This window comes from Choloepus didactylus, chromosome 11 (assembly GCF_015220235.1).
Source record: "Choloepus didactylus isolate mChoDid1 chromosome 11, mChoDid1.pri, whole genome shotgun sequence".
Taxonomy (NCBI): Eukaryota; Metazoa; Chordata; class Mammalia; order Pilosa; family Megalonychidae; genus Choloepus; species Choloepus didactylus.
In genome coordinates, this window is record NC_051317.1 from 29,187,183 (window position 1) to 29,203,944 (window position 16,762).

Below are 16,762 nucleotides of genomic sequence, written 5' to 3' on the forward strand. Positions count from 1 at the left end.
AACAATTCCTTTTTGCACCTTGGTTTTTCTGTTAATAGAATAATTACTCCCTTAGAACTCCACTCTCAAGTTGTTACCTTCATTTCCCCCTTTTCTTTTGCTTTTCCGAGGATCTGTCCCCACACGCCCCCCTCTCTCCTCCATCTACCCTTCCCTTTCCCACTCTACTGTCAGCTCCATGGTGTTCACATCCATCACCGCACACTGCAGGCACCATCCACACCACGAGAGAGAGAGCAGTGGTGGCCATAGGTACCATGACATGGGGTGAGGGCACGGACACTGGGGTCATACAGACTGAGATTGTAATCTTGGCAACTCCACTTACTGACTCTACAATGTTGGGGAAATTCCTGAATTTAATTTCCCCTTCCTTTAAATGGGAGTGCTAATTTTCAGTTTACAGAGTTGTTGTTAAGATTGAAATAATAAATAGATCTAAAACACCTCATGCAGTACCTGCCACAAAGACAGTGCTCAAGAAAAGGATGTTGCTCCTTCATGTGTAAGTACGTACATAATAGTATATATGTAACAAAATGACTTATTAATTAATAAACCTGGGAGCAAATAAAGGAGAGTGTTGGAGTTTGAGGCAGCCCAATGAATAGTTCCTTCTTTCCCTACCTGTGTTCTGAATGAATGAAAAATAGGAACAAAAAGAGTAAGTCAGAAGGGAGACCCATATATCACCTAGCTATTGATAAAAGCATTTTTGGAAAATGTAGGGGTGTTCATACAGGCAAAGAGATTTCTGGAAACTGTTCCCCTATTTTTACCCAAGCACCAGTCATAGGGGCTCTTGATCATTGCCAGCCACCCCTGGGGTAGAATCTGTAGTTAAGCTTATCCTGTGCCCGTGATCCATTGAAGACATAAGTTTTTCCTGGGCAGATTGTCCCCTGAGGAAAGGGCCGTGCTACACGTGTCTGTTTCTGAGCCCAAAGTCTCAGATAAGTCGCTCCCTCCCTGGAGAGGTGCAAGTGAGGGACCAGGGACGGGCCAGGAGAGCTGTGCTCCTAGGTCCTGTGGTGCTGAAGACATCATTAGAAGGGGGTGAGAAAGATTTCCCTCTAGCAGGCAGCCAGCTTTCACTCTAGTAGGTTTGATCTTTTAGCCAGGGATGCTTCTAGAAGTTCACAAATAACTTTTCTTTCTCTGAGCTCTAATTGTAAATTATGTTACTATTAAGATTAGATCTTTGGGTGAGGTAAGAAATATTAATAATTTAATTAATGTTCAAGTGAATTACATTAGTATTAAATACTAAAAATATGAGAGCTCTTCAGCTTTTAAAGGGCTAAAAGGTTGACATTCCCACTGTCATGCCTTTGAAGATGTCTCAGTGATAGAATTTTAAGACTAAAAGAACCACTGCTTCTTACAGTGGTTAAGAAATATGGCATCAGGAATGGTCTTGAATAAATTCACTCTTAATGATGACTAGGAATAACCAAGAGTAATCTCAGAGCATTCTTAAATTGTTCTGTGAAATTACACCCCCACTTCCTCCAATTGCGCTGCCTTCAAATTCACCCAAAGCCTGATGGTTAAAGACTTAGGTCCTCAGACCTGGGCACCTAAGAGACATGGTGGCCATCTGGGACGGTGAGTGTGTTGGCATGTAGGGTGGCGGCACTTCACCAGAGCTGCCCTTGTTCTGCTCTGCTGGTTTTTACACTGACCCAATTCACGCAGGTGACGAGATCTGGATAGAACTTACAAAGCAAACACATTTAATTGAGCTGTGCAAATGGGAGGGGAACGGAAGACGTCCCCTCCTTGGGAGACACACACCTTCTGTGCCCATGGGGTTGGCCTCCACCCGACTCCCTTGCAGTTCTGCTTCGCTTGCCTGCAGCCCCACCTCAGTCTTCCCCTCTCTTCTTCCCAGAAACCAACAATGAGTCGCCAGGTGCCACACATATGAGCTGATGTCACTGTGGTGGGAACTGAGGTTTCAGAGAGACCCAGGGCTGCACTCTTTAGTAGATTATGATGACATGAACTGTACCATAACTTACAAGATTCAACTTTGACCAGCACCTCGTGAAAATATCTAGTGTTTAATGTGAGCCCCTTGAATCTGTAGATAAGAAAGAGGAAAATGACTGAGGACCTGGCCGAGTGAATGAATGAATATTGAAGCATGAAGCTACTTGGGTTTAAGATGAATGGCAATTCATGTCACCAGCACCTCAGCTCTGTTGTCTTGAAGACTGGAGGATTGTGAAAGTCCAGTGACCAAGCAAGTTGTGGTGGGGAGAGGAGTTAAGAAAGAATCAGATGCAGAAGCCCCTCCTGTGGATGGAGGGAGCCCTTTGGTTTTTTAGCTTCTTAAAATTTTGGCTGAATTGTGGCTGAATGTTGATTTCCAAAGCATTGCAAATAATCATGCAACGAGAAGCACCGTAAGTGGTGAGTGATGGATTGACCCCACGCCTGGTTCACATTTGATCCTGAAGGAAATAATAAGCAGAGTTTGGCTTCTATAAAAGTTCTACAAAAGTTGAAATTGCCTAGTGTTTCTGAAACATCACTAAGAAGACCTGAAGTGAGCAGAATATTCCCCATTCAGCCTTCTTTGTGGAGAAAAGACAAATGAGGAAAGTGAAAATATGCTTACTTGGGAACTTAAATGCATGTTTCTCCTAATAGGCTAGATCTCTTCTTCACTTGCTTGACAGCTAGCTCTCTTGAAAAGGTCACATGGTGTCACCTGAGCCAAGCTTGGAGCTCATTCAGTGGGATCTCTTACACCGCCGGAGAACCAGGCTCCGTGCTGGAGCATTTCCCGTGTCTTCCTAAATTTCATGTGATTTGTTGATTTGTGCAACTTTAATAGATAGCTTTTTATAAATCTCCAAAGGTACACATTACTAAAAACCTTGTAACTTTTAATTGTGAAGAAGAACAAATATCATTCTTCCTACTTTCAATCTTGAACGTTATTTTTTTACTTACGTTGTTCAGAAATATCATTTTCTCAGCATTGGAATCACACATATTCCCACTGTCATCTGAGTGTTTGGTGAGTTTCCCAATATAAAATGGTTTACAGAAAGGGCTGTGAAAGATGCAGGCCAAGAGAGCTCCTTTGCAAAGCCTGGAGGACACTGGCCTTTTCTAAAGCCTCCGTAATAATCTACCCAGCAGACAATTCCGCGTTACTGTGGGCTGTGGGCCGGTGTGCACTAGATGCTTTATGAGTTCCCAAGTAAATAGTCTTGAATCAGTAAAGAACAACTTTGAAAATAAGAAAACGTTAAGTGGAAAAAATTCTTCCACTCTTTACCTGATCTTTTGAATAAAACTGCAAAGTGGTAATGCAGCAAGCTAATGGAGAAATGTATTTTTGCATATTTCATTATCTGTTCATTATCAAGGGATATCAAAATATGAGACTTTTCAGTTATTTTGTTCTATAGATTTAATGAAGTTGTCTGAAAGTTATTTAAGCCTATGAAACAAGTGCAATTCTTTGATGAGTTTGTTCATGAAAATTCATATTCTCCAGCTGTAAAATGTTAATTCTTGCTGGGGATCAGCTTCTTTCAGATGTGAATCAGGAGGAAAGCAAGAGGCAGTTTTGAGACAGGAACAGCTGTTATGAAATTCTACTATTTTATCTTAGGTAAGGGGGTCACAAAGAGTGTAAGAAGTAAGGCAGATCAGAAGCAAACAGGTTTGGGGTGATGTCAGCACTGGGTGGATTAACACTGGGGTTTCCGAGAGCTCTTACTGTACAGGGGAACCTACCCCCAGGGACCAATTAAATTATCAGAAGAGAAGCAGAGCTGTCGGTGTAGAGTCTGACATTTCACCTGATTTGTTTTGTTAATTCAGCTAATCTATTTTTACATGTTTACTGTGGGTTAAGTAGTTTAAATTTGTTATTGTTCATTACAAAGTCATGACAGGTAAGTATCCTTAAATCTGCCCTCCAGATGACAGAGTAGCACAGAGAAGCTGGGTAAATGATCCAAAGTTGCACAGTTACTAAATGTTAGAACTGGTTGGGCCACGCTGAGGTGCCTGAGTCACCTGCTGCTTTTTCCGTGAATCCACTCGGACCCGCACAAAAGATGCCAAATAGCCCCGACTCTAGGTTCCTTAAGAACTGATAGCCTTCTAAAGGGCTGCTTGAAAAGCAGGGAATTGTTTGCATAGCAGAAAAGGTTGGTTGCTTTTTTTTAAAGCATAACATGAATTTTTCTTTTCTAAGTTTAATGTTTAAACTGATACCTTCAACAGTGTGGAAAACCCACCTGGGAAACTGAGGTGCAATTATTCAAGGTTGAACACGCTGGTTATTGCTTAGACTATTCCTGAAACTATTAGTTTCAGTGCTCAAAGGATGAAACCCAGCCGGTTTCAACTCTTATTCCACTCAACACAGTTTCACATGGCAGAACCGTAAACCTGACAGTTTTGTCTTATCCCAGGTTAGCTCGTAGCATTTTGGAAGTCCCCCCAGGTTTCCCAGTCACTCAGGTGGGGCCCTGCCTCCTGCACTCAGGGCATCACCTCCAAGCATTTCACAGTTTTCTCACCGGGATCTGGCTGCAGGGGGTCTGACCCCCACCGTGCCGATGGCTCCCTTGATAGTTGACCAGGAAAATGACTCTTCATCTTCCCTCTTCCTGGGGCCAAGGTTCCACCCCCAGTTTATGACAAGCCTTTCTGTTATATCTCCCACCCCCAACCATGCTTCCCCTGGAGCTATATTGGCCCTTTTCCAAGATTAAACAAATCCTTCTCCGTGCCCATCACCCCACAGGCACAAATATTCAGACTCCCATGGGAGCGCCAGCCTGCAAGCCCAGGACTCCCTGGTGGGGCACTGGGATCCCCAGATGGTCAGCCTCGGGCGCCCTAAGTCAGAGACAAACTTGCAGAGATGGACACCATGTGACAGAGTCTTCAAGTACTGTGTCTGACCCGGTGCACTAAATTATCCCAATAACCTGGAAAAAAATTTGGCCAAATAATACCAGTAGAAGAAAATTGGAGAGTTTTAAATGATGGTTTATCAGTTTTACAGGATTAATTTGTTCTGTAATTATGGTGAGATTTAATAAACATTTATAAGCGTGTTTGAAATCCACCTATGATCTCATGACCCAGCACATACATTTTAAAAACACGAATAGTGCAGACAGGTAAAAATGAAAGTGGAAATCTTCCCTGAACCCCTCCTCGTCTTCTTGCTCTCCCTGAAGACAACCACCTTCAACAATTTCTCATCAATCCTTCCAGGAAGTTCTTGTCAATTTTTAAAAATGATCACACCTTGAATCATACTATTATACTTTATTATATACCTTTTTTTTTTAACTTAATGCCTTTAGGAAAACCTATGTTATAAATTTCAAGCTTTTTGATTCTGAACTTATTGTGATTTTGTTCACATGCCTACATTATTTTTCCTGACCAGGTGACCATGAAATGCTGCTCAGTCATTCTGTGTAGCATCCCCAACTTTAAAATGGAGGTGATGCTACATACCTCAGAGAATTGCTATGAGCATTAAATAAGGCTTTACACAGAAAGTATCGGCCTCAGTGCCAGGCACTCAAAAAGATGCTCAATTATGATTATCATCAGTGCATCATTATCTAGTTCTTCTTAATGGCTAAATATTCTCCAATTATATGAATGTACTTTAAAAAAAAATTACCCTGAACTCATTGATAAATATTTAAATTGTTCCTTGTTTTTATTATTTTTGTTTTTTTAATGCTTTTATGCTATTATAAACACTGCTGTAATATACATTCTTATTTGTTTATAATAAAGGAGAAATGTTTACAAGATGCATTTGGCAAGACTTTTGAAAGGTTAAGTTCTGGGGATTAAGTTGTATATTTTAAATATTGACTGAAGTGGAGGATGGATATGGCAGATAGATATGTCACATGGCCTCCTGAATGTGGTACTAGTTTATACTTTCCAAGAATATGAAATTACCTGTTTGTTCTCAAAGGGCAACAATTGCTATTATCAAGCTTTAAAATTTGTCACTCAAAGTGCAAAAAGTAGCCTCACAACTTTGTCCCCTTTAAAATATTTTGACTTTGTTCCTGCTATGTTCATTGTCTGTCATTCATTTTAAATGCTTTTTAATCAAGACAGTTTTTTCTATTTCCTGTAACATACTTAGAAAGACCTTCTTGATTCCGTTAGTGAATTCTCTCTTGCTTTTTTCTGTATTAATTGGTTATACTTTTTGGACATAGACTCATTTTATTCAAGTTTAAAATTTATTTGAACCGAGTCTTGCAAATTAATCTGTTGAGATTACTTTAATTTCATCTCTTTATCTGAGATCTCGATATTCATATCTAAATTTGTGAACATCTGCTTTCTCCTCTAGTGTTTTCGTTTTAAATTAACTGTCTTTGGGATGTTTGTGAGCCCTCTCTGTTCCTAGAGTCACAAGTTAAGGAACACCTCCACACAGATGTCTCTCACAAGATCCAGCCCTAGGTTATGAGTAAAGGGCTTTCCCGTTCTTAAATCTCAGCCAAGGTTTTCAAACCCTTTCAACACATGGCCTCGTGGAAGGGAAGGGCACGTTTGCAAAAGAATCATTAGAAGTGTAATGCTCGGACAGTTGGTTGTGTCTCCAATTTGAAAGCGTGATTGTGTTTTTCATCTTCTTTATTTTTTCTAGTCAGGCATGATAAGAACACCGGAAGCAGATTACTTCTTGAAGCCACTTCCTTCACACCTTGCAGGGGAACTCAGCAGCTCTGGCCGGGCCGGCCCGCACCCCCACATCCTGTACAAGAGATCCGCGGAACCCCGGTCTCCCAGGGGGAACGAGGTCGTGGTGACCGAGAGGAGGTGGGAGCTGGGAGGTCGCTACGGCTTCCCCCACGGAGAGCAGCACCCTCACGGCGGCTTCACCCTCAGACACAGGCGAAAGCAGCATTTCTGCGGAAGACGCAAGAAATGTATGTAAGGGCGAGCCTCTTTGTATGTTTGTGTGGGCCAGGGCAATATTTCTAATTTTCCTCAAATTATTTCTGCTGATGAGGTGAAATTTGCGTATTATTGTTAAACTGAAGCACCCGTTCCAAAGAAGGCTCACTACGTTCAGTACAAGTTCTCTCTCCGTGTTTGGATAATCTTAGATGAATTGTTTTAAAGAACTCTGTTTCTTGGAGAGATTAAATGACACATTGCTCAGAAGTGGGGAATTTGCTACAGGTCTTCAAAAGAACCCTGACAACCCAGCCCAGTAACTCTATATTTTTGAGGTTAAGATTTATTAAAGCCCGCATAGTTTTCCTGCTGAGGTAATTTATATATGTATATACTTTACTCTACCACATCAATAGGACAGGTTATGCTTGATATAAAATACCTTCAATCTATCATCAAGGTTTTTTTTGTCATGGACATTCAGGAGGTGATTTATTATTTATGTTATGCATAGGAAACTCTCACCAATCCAGGAATCAGTGTTCAGTGTGTTTTGCAATTCCCTTCAGCTCTCCTCTCAAGCATCCCTTCATTAGACATTCCCCAGCGAGCCCCTGGAAAGCCCAGCTCTCCCCCAACCCATTATTCTCTGTTCTGTGGTTTTGGTGACTGGATACCCCACATCCCCCTACAGAGGTGGGCACGTCGCAGGAGATACTGCTGAGTAAGGGGGGTGAATGATAATTGGTTGGCACCTGCAGCTAAAGAATACACACTGCTTAAACTACCAGTGCCTTGGTGTCATTTGAACCCAGGTGTTAGTGTGACTAAAAGTCATGTGCTGCACTCAGATGTCCTTGGAAAACCCAAACTCATCTGCTCTGGGTTGACAAAAGACATGTTCCGGTCCTAACCCAAGTCCCGTGAATGTCACCTTATTTGGAAATAGGGTCTTGGGAGATGTGACTGGTTCGCATGAGGTCACACTGGATCAGGCTGGGCCTTAGTCAGGAGGACTGGCTGCCCTTACCTTATAAGAAGGGGAGAATCAGATGCAGAAAGATGAGGGAGGCCCATGTGTTGACTGAGAAAGAGATAAAGGCCCAAGGGTTGTAGACAGTCCACCCCTCGAAGGTAGGAAGAGGCAGGGAAGGATTCTCCCTTACAGATTTCAGACTTCTGCCTCCAGATTGTGAGACGACAAATGTCTGTTGTATCTGGCTACCCAGTTTGTAGTAGTTTGTTATGACATCCTTGGGAAACTGAGGCACAGTAGTAATTTAGTCAATGTACTTGGTCTCACGGAGGCAGCAGGGGCAGCAAAGTTGAGAGGGAGCAGAGGTGCACAGGAGTCTGAGAAAGTCAAGGAAGTCAGAGTTGAATGAGGATTAGAACAGGGTGTGCATATCAGAGCATCCTCTGAGGCTGCACCTGCGGCGAGAAGCAGAGGTGAAGATGGCAAAGGAGGAGGGGAGGGGGCCAGGCAGGGCCATGAGTGGGAATGGTCAGGGCAGGAATCAGGGTTGTGCAGGGATGGCATGTGGCCCTGAGCACCTGGATCTGGTGAGAAGGGAAGTCAGGGAGTCTTAGCCTCTTTGGCCAAACCAGGATCAGGAGCAACTGTTGCATGAGCCCAAGAACATGGGGCAGTGCCGTTGGTTCTGAAATGAGTCCAGACTCCTGCCTGCAGGTGGTCTAGACACTCAGGCTGGTGATACGGGTCAGGCAAGCTGGGCAATCAGGGAGACCTAGAGAAATGTCAGTGAGGGATGGGTGTGTGTGCATGTACGTGTGTACATGTGTGTGTAGGGGTGTCTGTGTTGAGAGATTTCAGAATCTCAGGAACGGGTTGGTGGGAAGCAATTATTTGAAAAAGACTATGAGACTGAATAATAAATTTTATATTTGGAAAATGCAGAAAGTAGCCACCTTTTCACAACAAAACTAGAAAAGGACAGCTCAGCAAAGCCCCTCTTGCCAGGCGAGAAGACGTAACAGTCGACATCACAGTGTTTGGTGGCATGTTCCTGCCCCCCCAGGCTGGCGCGTGGCAGTTCCGTCTGTCTGGCCTGTGGGGCTGGGGCTCCAGGTGACCCGGCGTGGCAGTGAACTGCGAGTGGAACTGAAGTGCCTGGCTCCCAGGCTGCAGTGTTGAATTCTCAGGACCTCTTCTTATCTGTGAATAGATGTTTCCACGTGTTCTCCTTTTGGCTTAGTGGGGGTCATACTTATTCTTCCTATTAGAATTTCTGGTTCAGAAAACGAGAGACTATGTGTGTTTATTTGTAGTAGGCATCTGTGCAAAGGTGCAAAAGCAGATTGATTTGTTTAAAATTGAGAATAAAGACAAACCGTGGGCTCAGGAATCTGCAGGCTTCTTCAGAGCAACAGGAGTTACCTGAAGGTGTATTTTTAGCTGGGACTCAGGTATTCTGGGGAAAATGCAGCAAGCCATATTTAGGGGTGAAAAGCTTGCCCTGAGGGAGCTTATCAGAAGCCCTAGCCAGTGAGATCACCCCATGGTCAGTGCTTCTGCCTCCTGCACCCAAAACCAGGGGCTCCCCACTTTCAACATGTTTTTCCACCAGCGAGGATCGAGGCCAAGGGTCTGTGACCATGCTGTCCAGATCTGATACCCGTTTCCAGCATTTTCTAGAAAGGAACCAAGAACAAGCTCCTTTCAATCCCTGTGCCTCGAGGTCCCCGTAGAAGACCACAGGCTGTCGCAGACACTGAATGGGTTGCACGTGTGGTCTTTGAGCCCAAGAGCCTGCTCTCTTGTTTTAAATCAGGGCAAAATTACATAATGGCAAATAAAGCAGTGATTGCTACTATGCCTAGACAACACAAACTTCATTTAAATATAGTTGTTCTCCCTCAGCACACATTTTGCACCACAAGGTTTTAGAGGCTATGATTTTTATCATGAACCTTGATTTTTAAGACCAACTCTCACGTGTAATGAGTTACACACCATTCGATTTTGTGCAGTGACTTTTGGTTTTAATTTGCTTTCTGTGTGTCTTCCACAGACATGCCCCAGCCTCCCAGCGAAGACATTTTCATCTTGCCTGATGAGTATAAGTCTTCCTTACGGCATAAGCGCTCTCTTCTGAAATCCCACAAAAACAAAGAACTGAATGTGGAGACGTTGGTGGTAGTTGACAAAAAGATGATGCAAAACCATGGCCATGAAAACATCACCACTTATGTCCTCACGATACTCAATATGGTAGGATGGTCCTTGTTGAGCCCCTGTGTAGTGACACCTTCTAGGATATGTGTGTGTGCGTGTGTGTACACCTGCACCTATATATGTATATGTATACAGGTGTACATGTAAGTAGTTCACCTTTTATTTTTTGCTTGCGGGTTTATATATCATTTATAAGAAATGCTTTATTGGTGTCAGTTCCTTCAGTTTTACTATTCCCCAATCAAAAGAGCAATTTCCAGAACCTCAGAGAATAATATAAAGAGGAAAGATAATTTGACCATCTGTGTGTTCTCCAGTTTGGTGTTCACCAGTGTCTTCATTTACCAGAAATTTGTGAAGAAGATACTGACACATGTTGGCGGATGTTAGTAAATCTGTTTGCCAGCACTTTGCATGTGATTGTAGAAGGCTATATGGAAAGCTCCATCTTTTTAAGAAATATTATTACTTAAATATTGAATATAAATTATTTTATCTATGAACACAGAAAGACAGTACAAATCTTTTAGAATATAATGTCAGATAAAATGTGCCTCTGTCTCAGATTGACAGCTGTAGTAATCATTGACACGGGATGAGAGTTTATTAAGCCCCATTTCACGTAGGTGAGATTTTATATAACAGGAGGCAAAATCTTGAGTCAACAAAGTGTGCTCTTTGAATAGTTTTAATGACGATACTTAACAAATGTTTTATGTGTTTCTTCCCCAATAATCGAAGCAGCCCTGCATGTGCTTCCTCTTTCCTTGGTGTGCAGTCGGTACCGTTGACATCCTTTTGATCGACTGAACTGTGCAGCTAATGTCCCCCAGAAAACTGAGGGAGAGCAGCGAGCCCTCCCTGCACGCCCGTGGGATTGAGGATGACGGGGCAGGCTGCTCCCATGTGGGGATGAGTTTGCTTCTGCAGAGCTTTTCCAATGTTTCAACCACCTCGGACCCAACCTGGCTCCTTGCTGCCTCCCAGCTGCTGTCCCACTGTCTTAGCTGTTCACCCTGAAGGCCACGTCTGCTCGTTCCTCTCCACATCTGCAATGGTCCTCTCTACTGTTGGCATCTCTTGTTCTCCATCTTCTTCCCATATTGGTTCCTTCTCTTCCTTGTATCGACTTGGTCTTTCCTGGAGCAGTTCTCTGATGCCCCTGGAATTCCATGTCAGGAGAGCTTGGGGAACTCTCGGCTTGCATGGACATCCCTACCTGGGAAAAACCTCTCTTTCTTCCAACAAAGACACTTACCAATTTGGAGACCATGTAATCCTTTCACTGGTGTTTCCCCTCCTGATAGGAGTGTCCCCTCCCCAAATTGTATTTATTTAGTTGCAGGCACCAAATGAGGATTCAACTATCGGTACTTAGATATTTCTATACCTGTCTGTCCAGCAATGTAAGAAACTCAATTTTGTTGTAAGACTGAGGATGAGGAAGATTGCCTGCAGCAGCGGGACACAGGCTGACTCATGGGCTGCGGGAAAGGCCACTGTGTAGGGACTGACTCGCGTGTCCTGATTTCTCAGGTGTCTGCTCTGTTCAAAGATGGAACAATCGGAGGAAACATCAACATTGCCATTGTCGGGCTGATTCTTCTAGAAGAAGAGCAGGTATTGTATCTCTGAAACCAGCAGCTTCTTTCTGAGAAAAAAAAATAAATGCAGGGCTTAACTTCCTTGCTGTAATTATTCTATGAATTCTTCACTTCTCATTCTCTTGGAGCCAAAAAGTTTTCGATATTTTGTATCTAATATGATGAGCTTCTTATCAGTTCCTTCAGTGGTTGTTTGGCTCTTTGTGTGTGTGTGTGTGTGTGTGTGTGTGTTCAGTATAGTAAGGCATAATCATTTATTTGTCTTACGAGGAAATGGAACGGAGCTTGTCGTGTTGTCTTAAGTGTACAGGTTGTCTGTGTTATCTTGAATGTATGGCCCCATGTCATTCAAGTCCCCCCTGCTGGTGTCTTGGCAGACTCTGCTCTTAGCCGTAGCTTTCTTGTTTATAAAATATAGAATTTGGTAGATGAGCTCGAAGGCCCCTTCAGACTTTGAAGTTGTGCGTTGCTGCCTGTTTCCGTGCAGGGCCGCACCTGGCCTGAGCAGTCGGAGGAGATATGATTTCATTGTCTTTTGTGTGTGTGTGGTGGGGGTGGGGTGCTGGCCTAGCAGGGCTTCTCAGACGACAGGTTAATTATTCCTTGTATTAAAACGCTTTCACCTTGGAATGCATCCAAACTGCCAAGAATAAGCGAGGTTATCGTTTGATCGTACACCTGTGTTGACTTAATGAATGCAGCGTTCCTGGAAATCACCAGCTGAAGAATGCAGGGCATGTTCCACTGTTGAGGTAGAGCATCTAGCTTAGGTATAATATATTTGATTCACTGGAAAAACAAAATAAACTCGTAAGGAAAAAACAATATTCGGTAACTGAGAGACAAATGACGGCACATCACGCTAGTCCTGAAAGCTTTAAATGATTGGTGTCCTGAAGTCAGGGTGTTTGACCCGGTTTTCTCTGACCATCCATAGGAAAAGAGGGCACACCTATAAATCAGATTTAAATAAGACAACCTGCTTGCATGAATGTTTCTGCCATTCCCAGATTTTCCACATCCAAGATATTTCACTGTTTCTCTGTTGGAACTGGATACATTTGAATAAGGCCACATGCCTTCTGTATGGTTTTCTTCCAATTCCAGTTTACTTTTAATGCAATTTTATTGAGATATATTCACACATCATACAAGGCATCCAAAGTGTACAATCAATGGCTCACAGCATCATCACTCCAGTATATTTTTAACAAATGATGTTTTTGCTAATTGGCTTGCCTTTTCTCATAAGCATATTGCTTCTAAAGACAAATAATTTAACTCTGTCATAACAAATACTACAACAATTATAAATTGATAACTCCTACTCACCAAACTTGGTTATGAAATTATCATGTCAGTGTCAAGGTGGGCTTCTGTGTAGGCATAAATGATTCCATCATCTTATGTAATTTTGGAAAGTAGTTTTCAAAGATTATGAATGCAAAAACAATCATGCACAGATGTAATCTTTTTTGGGTCATGAAAAATGCATTCGATGTTTGCTGTGCTTCTGGAGGCAAAATTATCCAGCTATGTTTCAGCCAGATAAATCCCAATTGTTCTTGTGCAAAGGTATAGACATGACCTTAAACATCAACACTGAATCTGTAGGTTTTATAATACACCCCCCTTTGGAGTTCAATATATAAACTGATACATGAGCTTATTTGCAGTTCAGAGCCCTCTGTGTATTTGGAATCCAGGTTAGTGGTGGTTTGCTACAATGATGATGCGAAAGCCGATTGCATTATAACATGTTGTCTTTCCATTGTCATGGCGGCTTTGGGGTCTCTCGCATAGCCGGGGCTCGTGATCAGTCACCACGCAGACCACACCCTAAGTAGCTTCTGCCAGTGGCAGTCGGGACTGATGGGCAAGGACGGAACTCGCCACGACCACGCCATCTTGCTCACCGGTCTGGATATATGCTCCTGGAAGGATGAGCCCTGTGATACCCTGGGTAAGACCCCCCAGAGGATCCCGGGGGAGTGTGTGTGGAGTGGGGTCCTGACTTCACTGGAGTGGGGTCTTGACTAGTTTTGCCCTCATTTCATCTTCATAAGCAGTAGCCACTGCTGAATACAGTTGCAAAGAATGGACTTGTTTCCATGTATACACATTTGCCAAACATGAAAGTGTGCGTTTATTCATCAAAGTGTTCATTTAACAAAGAAAACTCCTCATAAATTGGAGAATTACTATCTCTTCTAACTTGAGATAATTGCTTCCATTTGTGAGAATACGGTCTTTAGAGTCAAGGATGTGTCATCATGTGGTGGAACTGTTACACTGATGAATATTTGTAGAGACACTATGACACTATTATACTCCCCTGCAGATACCTCGATCTTTAGCAACATTTTAGATACTTATGGGGCTGAGTGTATCTTGGAGTCAGTACTTTGATATTTTTCCAAAAGACCAGTGGGCAGGGGCTCTAGTGCACATTCTTTCAAACTCTCTGTTAATCCCAGGATCTTGGGGGCAAAGGGTTTTTGTTATATAAACTTTCAGATAGGACCCAGTTTGACAGAGGTTAGTCCCATTCTCTGCAGTCGTTTTTTTGGCTTTTGACACCACAGATGGTTATAGAAACTCCCCCTTGTGTCTGCAGTAAGTCCCCTGATCTGTTTTGCTGCAATCATAGCCTGTCCTATGGACGTTACATAGAACCATGAACTGTGCAAGAGACAGAGAGAGAGTCCTGTGGGTTCCTGGGAATAGACCCCCTTCTCCCAAATTCCTAAGGATTCTTTATATGATATTTCATGTTTTCCTGTGTCATATTTCTCCAAATGAAGAGGAGAACCCAGTTTCTCTAAGAGACAGAGTGAATAAGTACCCAGTGTTTTCTTCACTTCATTCCAAACCACTGTGCTGTGTTCTCTTGCTCTTGACACCCTTTAGGATTTGCGCCCATAAGTGGAATGTGCAGTAAATACCGCAGCTGCACCATCAATGAGGACACAGGCCTCGGGCTGGCCTTCACCATCGCCCACGAGTCTGGACATAAGTAAGTGCATCTCTGTCAGAGGGTGGGCCTGGGTCCCTCTCTGCCCTGCATGACTGCATGGAGCTAGCGATGCAATAAGTCATGTCGATGAGAGGAATTCACATTTATTAAAAAAATTTAATTAGCAGCTATAAATGTGATACCACTTTGGTGCTGCAGGCTCTTTTATTTTGGTCCCATGCCAGTCCTTGCACACTTCAAAGCAGCAGCAATGCTTGTGTTTATACTTCCTTCCAGCCCTGCTTGCACATGTAAGAAGATGGAGTCGCATCTTCTCTCTCTTTTCCCCTGTTCTGTGCTCCTCACTTGGCCCTGTGGGCTGATCTGATCCCCTGGTCAGCTCCTGCCCTTGGCTCACATCCCTGAGGCCCGGGCAGTAGCACGCCCTCCCACAGGTTAACTGTTGCTACTCTTAAACTTGTGCCCTCATTTAAGTTTTTATATTTGGAGATTCTGAGTTTGAAGAGCATGGGCCCTGGGAGAGATAGGTCCCAGGAGGAGCCTGCTCCCCATCTTCCCACACCTGCCCCCAGCTCCAGTGTGGCTGGTGTTGAAATCGGCGAGTGGGCCCGGGGCTCCCTCCAGCCTGGTCCCAGCACCGCATGGGCAGCTCTCAGCCATGGGTGACAGGCCCTGGGCATCTTTGTACGTGAAAAGCTACATGTGTTCCTGCAGGATGGGAACTTTCTAACAATTGTCCAGAGACGCTCTGATTCCTCGATAAGGTTTCATGGTCCGATCATTCCGTAAGCTGCCTTACTTTGAGGCACCTCCTGTGAAAAAACAATCAAAAGAGGGGCCCCACTTGCTGTCAGGGGCTGCTGACTCGTAGCTGCGCTGACCGAATGAGGGTTTGCCAGCCGTCCCCCAGCTCTACTTGAAACTTCTCCCAGAAAATACACAACTAGGAAGTATGATTTTTCTATTATTTTTAACTTCCACTCCTGTTTATACTGGCAAAGGAAATTAAAGAAATTGTTGGTAATTTGTGCTTTTTGGCAGAGTTGGGCTTCTCCAGCCCTCCTAGAAAATGGACTGAAGCCACAGACTCATGTCACCCAGGCCTGTTCGAAGCGTGTGTGTGCCTGTGTGTGTATGTGTGTGCCTGGGTGTGTGTGTATGCATGAGTATTGATGTGTATGTGCACAAGTGTGTGTGTGTGCATGCACGTCTGCACTTGCACGTGTTTAATGGAATTCATCAGCAGCCCTGCAGGCTTTGTCTGTGAGTGAACTGGTGACCTGCAAATGAAGGCTTTATACCCCATTACTGATCCTTCATCATTACAGGTAATGATTGACTGACTTTTTCAGTGCCTAGAAAATTACACCTTTACTTTATGAAGCTTTCAGTTAAATCATAATTGTATTTTTAATAGTCTGCTAGAGTTAAAACTTCAAAAACTCTCATTATTTTAAATGCACTGGACTCTTGCTGTCCTCTGAACCATACCTGAATTTAATTAAAGAATCGAGTTAAGGAATATTTAAATCACTGAAGCTGAGAAAGTCGACATTAGATAAGCAGTTGAGATACGGGCAGTGGCAAGCACCAGCCTTGGCAGGTGGTGAATTTAACTAAAGTTAAACTTGATACATCCCAAACCAGGCTCACAGTTAATCTTCAGTGTCAGCAGATATCAGCATTAGCTTTTATTTGTTCTTAGAAATATTTCCTTTCTTGACTTGGGCCTGGCCTAGATGGAGAAAGAATGTCCTCCAAACAAGAAAAAAAAAGTGTTTTTACTTGCAAATAGGAATGTAGATGAGAGTGAAGAGAGGCGCTTGGGAGGTAGCTGGAGGCTGGTGCTTTGCTGACAGAATCAAGTTCTCAAATCCTGCTGAGCACCTCGCCTGGTGTGTGGAGGACGTGGTGTGGGAGGCACAGGGACTCGTGCCCTGGGAGCTCTGAAGAGCTGGTGTCTCCAAGGAAATAGCTTCTGATCATGGTGAAGCAATAGGAAACACATGTAGGTGATAGATATGCAGATATAGAGCAGATGCTAAATGCCTGCAG

At 43.4% G+C, this 16,762-nt stretch overlaps 1 protein-coding gene across 3 annotated transcripts in view; it reads left to right on the forward strand.

The window, feature by feature from the left end:
- ADAMTS16 (ADAM metallopeptidase with thrombospondin type 1 motif 16) overlaps positions 1 to 16,762 on the forward strand; it is a 196,113-nt gene that overhangs the window by 50,188 nt on the left and 129,163 nt on the right. For 2 of the 3 annotated variants that reach the window (XM_037799413.1, XM_037799411.1), the window contains 5 exons: positions 6,677 to 6,959; positions 9,963 to 10,162; positions 11,663 to 11,746; positions 13,534 to 13,693; positions 14,641 to 14,746. In XM_037799413.1, the coding sequence (XP_037655341.1) occupies positions 6,677 to 6,959; positions 9,963 to 10,162; positions 11,663 to 11,746; positions 13,534 to 13,693; positions 14,641 to 14,746 (833 nt within the window). The remainder of the gene's footprint in view (positions 1 to 6,676; positions 6,960 to 9,962; positions 10,163 to 11,662; positions 11,747 to 13,533; positions 13,694 to 14,640; positions 14,747 to 16,762) is intronic. The other variant, XM_037799412.1, reaches the window with a different exon arrangement.